The sequence below is a fragment of the Thunnus thynnus genome, chromosome 5 (genome assembly GCF_963924715.1).
Source record: "Thunnus thynnus chromosome 5, fThuThy2.1, whole genome shotgun sequence".
Lineage (NCBI taxonomy): Eukaryota > Metazoa > Chordata > Actinopteri > Scombriformes > Scombridae > Thunnus > Thunnus thynnus.
Genome location: NC_089521.1, coordinates 30,289,814 through 30,301,896, shown reverse-complemented (window position 1 = coordinate 30,301,896; position 12,083 = coordinate 30,289,814). Strand labels below are relative to the sequence as shown.

At 36.6% G+C, this 12,083-nt stretch overlaps 1 protein-coding gene across 1 annotated transcript; it reads left to right on the top strand.

Moving 5' to 3' along the window:
* Nucleotides 1-622: 622 nt before the first annotated feature.
* tmed6 (transmembrane p24 trafficking protein 6) lies at nt 623-6,322 on the top strand. Its single transcript, XM_067591079.1, has 4 exons — nt 623-830; nt 3,788-3,914; nt 4,004-4,158; nt 5,734-6,322. Exons 1-4 carry the CDS (start codon nt 630-632, stop codon nt 5,953-5,955), a joined length of 705 nt encoding a protein of 234 aa, XP_067447180.1. The 5' UTR covers nt 623-629; the 3' UTR covers nt 5,956-6,322.
* The last annotated feature ends 5,761 nt before the right edge of the window (nt 6,323-12,083 follow it).

Below are 12,083 nucleotides of genomic sequence, written 5' to 3'. Positions count from 1 at the left end.
TTAGGGAGAGAGTTCCAGAGGGAGGGGGCAGCTATGGAGAAAGCTCTGTCGCCCCTTTGGCAGCATATTTACTAGTGCAGGAAGTCACTGCCAAGAAATAATCCAGCACAAAACCCCCATAAAACTGTAACATGTGAATTAAACAAACATGATATAACATGTTTACTGGAGAGCTTCAGAGATGCTGTAGGTGGGTTGTGTTACCTTTGGACAGAGCCAGGCTAACTCTTTATGCCAAGCTATGCTAACTGCCTGCTGGCTTCATATTTACTGTGCAAACATGAGAGTGTATTTATCCCAAATTTTGAGCTATTCCTTAGAAAATGAAAAAAAGCATGACTGAATTTAGAAAAATCAGGTTTCATTTAACAACAACAAAAAGAAGCACTGAATAAGTTACATGAAATCTGTTTGTATGATTTTATCCATGAATGTCTAGTCTTTGCTTTCCACAAACACAGTACATGTTTTTGGTACATTTACAGTGATATGTTATCAAGCGTACAGCGTTGTGACTTTGAATTTGTAGACGTGGTTAATAATTCTCTTCAAGTTGATATCTGAGGATCAACAGAAGAAAGCAGCCGGTTCCTTTGTGTCCTCCTTCACGGTGAAGGCAGACTGCAGCCATGCTGGTGAACATTCTGCTTATAGTGTTGAGCTCTCAGAGCGTCTGGTCCAGAAAGTCAGAGCCTTCTCTCAGTGAAGCGTCTGCCGGTCTCTTCAGGGGATCAGACAAATATGACTTTGCCATCGAGGTTCCTGCTGCAGAGATGGAGTGTTTCTGGCACTTTGCCCACCAGAGTGGCAGCTTCTACCTGGCATACATGGTGAGAAAGCCTGAATTTTACAACCTGATCACTGTGAAGCTGCAGGATTTTGTTTCATCTTGTCTGCAAAGAAAAATATGTTTTTAATTTCATATGTCATCATGAAATATATGCACAATAGGAAATGTGTCAGTGCCATAGTGCTTTTTGTTCTCAGGCTTATCACACCGACGCTGAAGGTGATCCAGTTTGACTTCTAAAAGTGTGATTGTTATCAGTGTTCATACAGAAGCATTAGTGTGTGGAGGAATAAAGATTTAAGCTTTATATGTCTTCAGATTACAAAAAAACACACCTGGGAAAGCATTAGACACAAAAAGAAAGTTTATATATAGTTTATAGCGCCTTTCAATAACAAGGCAATTCAAAGTGTTTCACATAAGCCATAGAAAGGCATTAACACAAGATAAAAAAAGAAACACAAGGCAATATAAAAAGACTGAAGATAAAAATGAGCCAAAAATTCAATTAAAACTGCAAGCAGCGTTGAATGGGCGTTGGGCCGCGGTGCAATCGAAGGGCTTCTGTGATGGGCATGTAGATGTCTTCAGACCTGGGCTGTTTTCAGACAGTGCAAGAAGGAGATAAACATCACTTCCTTTGTCCACTATTTTGCCTGCTGCTGGGGCTGCTTTGCTGAAATTTCGTAGCGGGTGCTATTCAGCCAGTTTGCATCACTGATGGAATATTGTCATGTACACGTGTTCAGGCCGGGAGTCTTATCAAACATGTAAAGTTTGGTGCAGACTGGAGCATTTACAATAAAGTTATAGCAACTTCCTCTGTCATGGCGAAATATCAAATCTCAACCATTTTCTGCAGGGTGAGACATGTCTGTCTTGCTCACACCTGTGTCATCAAAATTATGCAAGTTTTGGGCCCATTCACTTAAATTACAATTAGTAAATTGAAAACTCTTGATGAGTTTGTGTGTAAAACAAATTATTTTCCTAATCTTCATCAAGTCTATTTTTAGAAAAGGAAAGACTTCACCCACATGACCAGGTCAAAGTTTGATTGAAATGTGTACTGTCAGGTGTGTAGAGACAATAAGCAGCTGGACACAGAAAAATACTGATACATTTGAATGGAGAGTGTGAGCAAACCACTAGGTACTCGGGCCCTAATAAAGGAAAAACTGCAGTACAGAGCCCCAAATTTTGATGGTATTTTTCCACAGCACTTTATCACTAAACTATCACCCTCACTCCATTTTTTCCTTTCCCTTCATAGCTCATATCCACTACTGAATTATACATATAAGACCTATAATTATTGTAAAATAAATGATAATAACATCAAACTTCATGCAAAGTTTGTACATAATGTATTGTATGTATGTAAGCCTTTCTGCTGTATCCTACAAAAATGAGCTGCATTCAACTCCCACACCAGTGGCGGCTGGTGACTAAAAAATTGGGGAGGACAGGAGGAAAACCAACATGGAATCTTACAACAAACTGCATCAAACTATATCAATGTCCCCCACCTGGTGAAATCAGAGGGGTGGGGGGCAATTTTATGTGCCAATAAAACAATTTCCTTTAAAAACAAAAACTCCTGAGTGGTGTAAAGGCTGCTTCTTCAAAGACATTTAGCATATATATATTGTTTCTAAACAAAGAATAGCTCATTTTAGCCATGGACTGGTTCAGATGTGTGATTTTACCAACAAAGTGAAATTCAATCATTCCTCCTGTTCATACTGACCATTAGAAGATCCCTTCATAATGCACTTACAATGGAAGTGATGGGGGACAAAATCCACAGTCCTCCTTCTGTGCAAAAATGTATTTAAAAGTTTATCTGAAGCTAATATGGAGCTTCAGCATCCAAATGAGTCAAATCAAGTAGATATCTTTCAACGTTACAGTCTTTTTAGTGCTGAAGTCCTTCTTTTTGTTACTATACTTCCACCGCAGCTCAACAGGGAAACACTGTCCGAGGAAACACAAAGAGGGAATTTGATGCCAAAAAAGACTGTAAATGTGGCAGATATGCACTTGATATGACTAACCCAGACTGCTGAAGCCTCATATAAGCTTCACATCAACTTTTAAATGCATTTTTGCACTAAATGACTGTGCGGACACACTGTGGATTTTCGCCTCGATCACTTACACTGAAAGCACATTTGAAGAGGATCTTTTAATAAACACTTGAAAAATTGTGAACCTGTCCTTTAAAAAGAAAACACTTACTTCCATCATGGTCCAAAGATGTTAAAAAACAACAACATAATATAAAGAAACACAACATATTCAACATAAAACTACACAATAAAATGTTGTGTTTTTATTGTTTGTATGTTTCAAGTTCTTATGTTTTCATGCTGCTTTGCTGCAAGAAGAAATTGACCTTGAGGGACAATAAAGATCTGAACTGAACTGAAAGTGCTTTATAACAAGAACTGACAGAATTGTTTCGTCTTAAGTATTTCTTTGTATGCAGTTTTCTATAGTTGCTACATTTTAAGGAGCATGGTATATGATTTTTTTAAAAATTGTAAACAAATCCCATGAAAAGACCAAAACCAACAACATGTTTACCGTCTCTCAACACTCTCTGACTTCCCCAGGTCTGGCTGTAGCTCTCAGCTCCTCACCCACAGGTTCCTACTGAAGACATGACTTTAAAAACGACTCACAAACATATAGTTTAATGTTTTTGAAATGACTCAATAATCTAAAATGGCTGGGTATTGCAGCTTTTAGCAAACGTTACTCAAACAGGAGGAAATAATGCTTTTGTTAGGGATTATTTTCAGCGGCGGATGAATCCACATCTGGTACTTTAGTGAGTATTTCTGCAGCAGGATGATGGGATTAGTTGACAATAAAAAAATATAGAATATCACCAACTGTAATGTCAATGCCAAACATGTCAGACAAAGCTTGAATTCTGCTGGTTTGAATGTTTCCATATAAAAGTATTTAACATGTTTAATATGAACTCAGGTTCAGTGGGTAACGGGGATGGCCAACAACCACCGGCTGTTTGTGACAGTCCACTCACCAGAGGGCGTCTTTATAACTTCAAGGAGCGAAGCGCTTGGTCAAATGAACTTCCAGACTGAAGTGACAGGTAGAATAATCAGAAACACCTCAGTAAATATCTAAGAACTGCTGTATAAATATATCATCTGTGAGGTAACTGCAGTTTCGTCCCGGCAGGTTTTTACAGAATGTGTCTTGGGAACCACTACAACCAGTTCGGAGTCACCAGGGTTTTTGTGGACTTCGGTGTCATCTATGAAAGCTTCATGGAGTCCGAGAGAGAGATGGAAGAAGGAGAGGAAGTCATTAACAGCACTTTGGCTGGTATTGAGGTGACTGTCTTAAATTTAAGTCTGGGATTTTGGGCAGGTCATGCAATGCAGTTAATAGACAGCCTGAGAGTTACAGACGTACAGTCTCTACAGGCTCGACATTGGATTCAATACTTCCTCCTTACACACGCAACACCAACCATTTTCCAGCAGATGTCAACATTTTGACTATCAAGTGTTTAATTAACCATTTTCAGCGTAATTCCCTCATTTTGCTCCAGAAAGATTAGTTTCCCCGTCACTAGGAACAAACAACCAGATATGAAAAAGTAACTCAGAAACACTGACTGACTGGAAAAATCTGCTCTTTATTCAACCAACATCAAACTGTTTACAGAATGGGGCTATTTTAAAAAAAGAGTTTTATCTTTTATAAAACTTTTATAAAACTATTATTATATATTTATGGTATTATTATTAATACAACTACAACTAATAATAACTTTATTTATATAGCACTTCTAAAATACATTGTTTACAACGTTCTTAACATTGTCTGCACATATATAAACAAAACACACAGCAAAATCATATATATATATGATTAATTAATACATTTTTTTAATGAAAACAAAATACAATAATGCCCACAGGAATAAAATAAAGGAAAAGAAAAGATCAATGTAGAAATTAAAACCATGAGTGCAAAAAGATAAAAGACGATGACACATCACAAAAAAAACACATCTATAAATATCTTTTTAGAAGAGATGTAAAGTCTGCGAGCCTCAGATCCTCTGGTAGGCTGTTCCATAATTTTGAGATTCATTAGTCTGTTATTAATCTGGAGTTTGGGACAGTGAGTAAAGACCTGCCAGAGGATCTGAGGCTGCATTCTGCCTCATAAGGAGTCAGCAGGTCTGCAGTGTATGAAGAGGCCAGTCAGTGAAATTTTAAAATCAGTTCTAGTTGAGCTGCTGCATCTTGGACCAACTGAGGTGAAGGTAATTTTTGGATGATTCCTGTGAGTTATGAGTTACAATAGTCAGGTCTGGAGAAGATGAGTGTGTGGATAACTTTTTCTCAGTCATGGTGAGAGAGCATGGGTTTGAGAGAAAGACATTGGGATTGAGTAAATGAATGCTAACATTAAATGCAAATGTGTCATTAAAGTTTAACTTGTTGTATATGGTGATACTGTGTAGTGTTACCTTCTCATCCTGAGCAGAAAGGAGCTTTAAAAAGTGGGAAATAGTTTGAAAAATACATTTTTACTGACAGTTTACTGTCATAGAGAACTAAAGACACCAGAAAATATTCACATTTCCGAAGCTGGAATCAGAGATTTTCTTGAAGATTTTCTTTGATAATAGATTATCAAAGTAGTTGGCAATTAATTTAATAGTTGGCAACTAATCAATTAATCAACTAATGGTTGCATCTCTACTAAATATATTGCCTTCAAAAAAACAATGTATGGAAAGTACACAAATAAAGCAGTGACAAGACTAGCTGTACTTCATTACCTCCAAACGTGACAACATATATTTCACCTATAATCTATAAACTATTGCAGTTACTATGAGTTATACAGTATGTGATATTAAACTTGTGTACGTACTATGTCTGCTTTAGGAAAGCGTACAGAAGCTGCAGAATCAGATCTTCCACATGTGGCGGCATTACAACTTCGCCCGCATGAGGAAAGGGAAGGACCACCACATCCTGACGTCCAACCTCAACTACGTCAACTGGTGGTCGGCGACCCAAAGCGTCGTCATCGTCCTGTCTGGATACCTGCAGCTCTTCGTCCTCAAAAGACTCTTCCGCACAGACTCCAGCAGGCCGAGATGCTGAGAGCAGCACATGCACATGTCCAGACCGTTTCTTTAAACCCTGGATATGATTACAACTTCCTGTAAAAGCAAAAGAGATCCTGCACGCTATCTGAAGCCTGCAACAATGACATTTCACTGAAAAACAGATATTGATCTATCTCAGTGGAAGGTGACAAATCAATCAGGGCATTCAGAAACAGAAACAACATTATTTAAATAGATCTGTTCTTTCATCTGTTCATGTAGCTACCACCAGCTTTTGTTGGGCCAACTATTAAATAAAGTCTTATGATGCCAGTCATGAAATAAATATCTCCACTCCACATTTAGTAAGATCTTTTGAAATCCTTTGTTGGACTGTTAACAAACAGCCAAAGCCTCCAAGCGTCAACCTCAGAGATATCAGGGAGATTCTCTGTTTGCAGATGATATCGTCCTTTTGCTTGCCAAGTGCACTGGAGTGTAACCCTACTCTGCTGTCTTTATATACCAAGTCTACTTCCGCCAGTCTCTAAAGCATGAAATTTACTTGTGACTGTATATAAATGCCTGTATGTATCGGCACTTGTAATTATGCATTTCATTTGTTACTGACTTTGTCTTAACACATACACAGAAAAACTATTTTTTCATGTTTGGTATTACAGAGAGGGAGGAAGGGAGGGAGACGGTCTCATTTGAACCTTCGCTCAGTCTCCTACTGCTCTCTGTGATCACTACACTGTGTTTTAATGCAGCTGAATTCATAATATAGTTGTTCTCATTCACATATTTTCCTGTTACTGTTGTTAGACATCATAAGTGGTGTAAATATGATCATAAATGCAACCGGTTAACCAGCAGTCATTACCAAGTTGCTGCAGATAAAATTGTTTTATGGTCATGACATCATCTGACGAAATGAACAAATATACAGCTTAATGACAGCTGCTGTGTATTGACATTTAAAATGATTGATCACAAAGAAAGTTAGAGACATAGAGGGTTGTCATACTCAAGTACAGCCACAAAGCATCTGTAACTATCTAAATAAAGTTATTTTGATGAGTATAATATAATCATAACTGATAGGAATCATTGCCAAAATTATGAAAATAAGACCCAAGTTGCAATAAAATGCAATTATCCATTAACATGCTGGCTACTGGTTTTTCAGCAATCCTTTTTTTTGTGGGAATCTTCGTGGAGCGGGCGGCTTACAGTCATAGTGAAAAGCTGTAGTTCAGTATATAATGCAAGGTAGAAAAAGCCACATTACAAACAGTAACAATGATTCCTTAATTACATGTAATCCACTTTTCATGTTTCATGCACAGCTAAACTCAAAGCATCACTTGCACACAATGACATGAAATAAAAGCCCTTCACATGCACACTTACTGCTTCAGGTGAATGACAACAGTCATCTGTGCTGTAAAATGTCTCTGAACTACTTTGAATTCAATAGACACTTTTATGTGAAAACATGTTGTGGAATTTCCAAGCTGATGGTTCTCCTGCTGTTCTTTTTCCACCTTCTCTCTTTTTTTTATGTGATCAGTCAGAGCTGGATAATATTAATACAACTTTCCCCCAGACTGACATTATTACACAAAGTGATGCAGATCTGCTCTGCTCGTTCTCCTGGTTAGATGCCCTTGATTTGACCTTTAATTTCATTTTAATTTAATGCTCAGGAGCTGTAAAAATGAAAAGAACAAGTTTATAGTTGGCAGGTTAGTTGGCACTGCACAAATACTATTTGTCCGAAATGTATTCTGCAGCATGACAATGAGCCCAAACATCAAGCTAGAGTCATAAAGGACTATCTTCTGTAACAACAAGAACAAGGAGTACTGCAACAGATGGTTTCTGATCTCAACATCATGGAGTCAGTCTGAGATTAACATGAAGAGACAGAAGCAGCTGAGACGCCGAAATCCACAGAGGAAGAACTGTGGCAACTTCTCCAAGATGCAGGAACAACCGACCTGCCGAGTAGCTGAAACACTGAGGAGAACTGCTACTGTTTTAAAGGCCTAAAACTTTTGCACAGTACTGTAAGAGTTACCAATATATCTTAAATGTTTAAATTATCTGAACTAGTTAGCTTTGCATGCAGGGAAGTATGCTTATGATTGATAATGATATTCTGAGCAACTTAAATGTAATACATTTAGTAAACTCATTACTTTTATTTCCAAGACTTGAACTCATGATTATAAGTTCTGAATGTGACAACTACATTATTTGAACTGACCTGAATTGACACTGACAGACTTAGATAATCAAATGGATTGAATGATAAAAGATTATTTGATTTAATTAAAGGAATTATGAGATTTTAGAGGTTTGGCCACATTCTCTGCATGTCTCCTCCATCTGATATAAGAAGAAATCTTTCCCCCGAGCATCTTGAAACATGAGACGTTATACCATTAGTGGCTGAAAAATAATTCACATGAGCATGTGACATGAAAGAAAATAAGCACCATGTAATAAGCACTGCACCAAAAAGCTTCTTCATCATGTAATACTTAAATCCTGTTAGACAGCCAAATATATGCCACAGTATAGTTTGGAGTTAAAACATTAGTTCAGTGTATGTTTCCTCTTTGAAACATTTCATGTTTTATTGCTGATTTATTGCTGATCATTTAAAGACTGCACATTTTAGTAAAACATAATTTATTTCTGATGAGTTCGTCCAGAAGGATGATTATTAAACACTTCACATATAGATCAAGATTTTATTTGTAGAGTTTGGGTTAGAAGACAATGTTTGTAATATAAGAAGTTATGTTGTTGTCTGACAAATGTTTCCACCACTGCAACACAACATGCAGTGTGTTCATTCAGTACACGTGGGCTGAGCACGTATTTGTACATATACAACACAACAAACAACATAACTGTATAAACAGACGCTGAGAGGCACAAACCTGTTTATGACTCATTCATTATTAATTTAATATAATTAATTTAATCACAGTGGTGGAACAAGTATTCAAGTTCTTCACTTCAGTAAAAGTAGCAACATCACAATGTAAAAATACTCTTACAAGTAAGAGTCCTGCATTTAAAATCCCCCATTAAGTAAAACTACTTACGTAATATCAGCTATATAGAATGCGGCTGGAGATTGTTTATGTTTTTCTTATTGTCATCAAATCTCATGTTTGGAGTTAAAACAACAATGAACTGATCTACTAACAAGTATTGTGTGTCTATGATTGATGGGAGAGGAAAGAGGAAAAAACAAAGTTCTGATACACAAATCTGTTTTTATTTTTTGGATTTTTTTCTCTAATCTTTGATTTTTGCTGAAATATTGGATCATTTGAACATTTATTGAAATGAAAGCATGTGAGAAGTTTAGAGGGAAAAATCACTATTAGGTGGAGCTGTTAACAACTCATAGACATGTGAAATATGACAAATAGCCACAACTACACACTGATTTTATACAAGAGCTCACAAGACTAAAAGGTTGGAAACAACTGATTTAATATTTAATAATGTGTTGTGTATTTTATAATCTCATCGTATATGTTCAATGTAAAACTGTAATCTGAAAAGTAATTAACACAGTCAAACAAATGTAATGAATAAAAAGTACAATATTTCCTTCTAAAATGTGGTGGAGTAGTATAACATAATGTATAACATAAAAAGGAAATACTCAAGTAAAGTACAAGTGCCTAAAAATTTCACTGAAGTACAATATTTGAGTGAATGTATAGTTGCAATCCACCACTGGTTACACATTAGTTAAAGTGGAACATCATACAGAGTAGTTATTGACTATCCCTTCATTACTTCATAATTATCTTACCATTATGTACATTCTGTGATTGGTGCCTAGTGTCTTTACCTACTGAACAGGGTGAGCAGGTTGAACAAATGGGTGATTATTGTTATTGTTCTGTCTATCACAATGCATTGGCATGACGTCAGATGCCTCAGATAAACACCTGAGAAGAATAAGAAAGGTGCATAAGAGTGTGATGGCACAAATTTACTTTCATTTCTTCAGGTGGAATACTCAGATCCAGAAAGGCTGCTTCCAGTCAACATCCAGTCACAGGTGAATAATCTTTTAAGGTTTTTGATTGTTTCTAACTAACTGAACTCATTTCAAAACTTTGCCTCTTACATGTTTCATCACAGTCCTGTGAAAATGATGCATCTACAAAATGTCCACTATTTATGGGCTGAGAAAAGGCTGCTTTCAGCTTTGTGACAGTGGATTTTTCAGATAAACCAATGCATTTTTAAATGGCTTGTTTTGCTTAGAAGGAGGACAGTTTTCTTAATCCATAAAGGAACATGTAAAACATTGATAAACAGTAAATAAACAATCAATGTAAATGGCTTATAACACACTATTATAATGCAGTTGTAAACAGATATAAATGTTAATTAATGTATTTGTGTGGGCACCCATTAGTGGATTCTGGTGTATAAACAGATAGTAAATGACAATATGGTAAAACACAGTTATAATAATATTTAAAAAATGTTTTTATAACAGAAGTTATAAAGGTTGACAAATACTGCACATTAATAAACACTTAAAAAGGTTCTTATATCTAAGTACAACTGCATTATGGTGTGTTATAACCCATTTATTAAATGTTTATATACTGTTTATAAATGATAGAAAAGGGGACTTAAAGTAAAGTGTTACCAAACATTTACAAACATACAAAATTTTAAAATGTCCAACTTTGGAAATACATGGTTTTCACTGGACGGTGATAATACATATAATGGACTTTTGCAGATTTTATATGCAGGTAGGCTGATATTATACATATGTACAAGTAATGTGTACCAGATGTTACAGGCAGTGTTGTGTTAAAGGTGTTAAAGCTTGTTGTGCACACAGGTGTGTTTATATGTCAACACAGGTTTACACAACAGTGTAGGAAGACTGTGTAGGCTTCAACTAAAATAACTCTATCTAGGATAAGACAAAGAGTTTCCTTTACTAAGCTTTGAATGTAAAGTTTGTAAGCACTGAATAAAATTACAGTGGCAGCAACTGATACCCTGGAGCATTTCAAACTCCACTTTCATAAACCTAAGCATGCGGAAAGTGTTCATGACTGTGAGACACCCTCACAAAGGTGATTGTCTCTGTGAGGCACAGCATTCTTTCATCAACTTTTTTTGGTTGGAGACTCAGCTGTGTAGAAAGTGCAGAGAGCATGTCCAGTTGGCTGACTTATTAATACTGCAGTGCCCGTTCAAAACGTGCCTGTTCAGAACAGGCCGATAGTTTATTATTTCTCAAGCACTGCATATGTATCAACTAACAATCGCATCAATTAAAACAACATGGATTTAATCAATTAAAGAGGTACTGCACACTAAATCGTGTTTTTTGAGCAGCTGTAAACCAAATTATATGACTGTACTATTATGAAACAGATCAATGCTGGTGTTAATATTGACAATGACACCAAATTTATAAAAATTGGCATTTCATGGGTTGAAAATGGCTGAACCTGTTATCTGCTGTTTTTCAGCCCTGAAAAGGCGGGGCCAATGCTGATGTAGAGTCGACCGTTTGAGAGTTCTCTACGTTGTGAAATTTATATAAATGGCATAATGATAACGGCCACCTCCCCACGCGCCACGTTCATTTTCAAATATATATTTATGGAAAGAGACAGTTTTAGCTTCAGCAGCTAACAGCAGCTACAGCTGTGCTGCCCGGCTGGAGGGAGTCTCTCTGTAACTGTCTGCGGGAGGAAAAGCTGCTGGCAGCCACAAAAACCCCAGCAATGATATGCAAAGATATGTGAAGGACAAACATACATACATACATACATACATACTTACATACAGACAGACAGACAGACAGACAGACAGAGATTCCTTGCTTTATATAGCGAGATAGAGAGATGCTGTCAATGCTGTGTTCACTACTTGTTTCTGCTGCCCCCAAGTGGACAAATGGAATCTCTGTTGAGATACAGTCGAAGTATAGCACAAAAAAGCACTAAAAAGACTAACTATTATTCATTTTTTTATTCTTAGGGTCTGGAGGCTTAGCTTACTGCCTGAGGTTCTCAAATTAAAGACACATTGACAATGATTGTAGATTTTGAAGTTTTATTGTCCATCCAAAACCATAGTTTCTGCAGTGCAAACAATATA

Excerpts from the sequence above, each read along its gene's own strand:
- tmed6 (XM_067591079.1), top strand. The coding sequence starts at position 630 with ATGCTGGTGAACATTCTGCTTATAGTGTTGAGCTCTCAGAGCGTCTGG. Across the intron at positions 3,915-4,003 it reads CTTCCAGACTGAAGTGACAG|GTTTTTACAGAATGTGTCTT; the intron begins GTAGAATAATCA and ends TCGTCCCGGCAG. Across the intron at positions 4,159-5,733 it reads GCACTTTGGCTGGTATTGAG|GAAAGCGTACAGAAGCTGCA; the intron begins GTGACTGTCTTA and ends TGTCTGCTTTAG.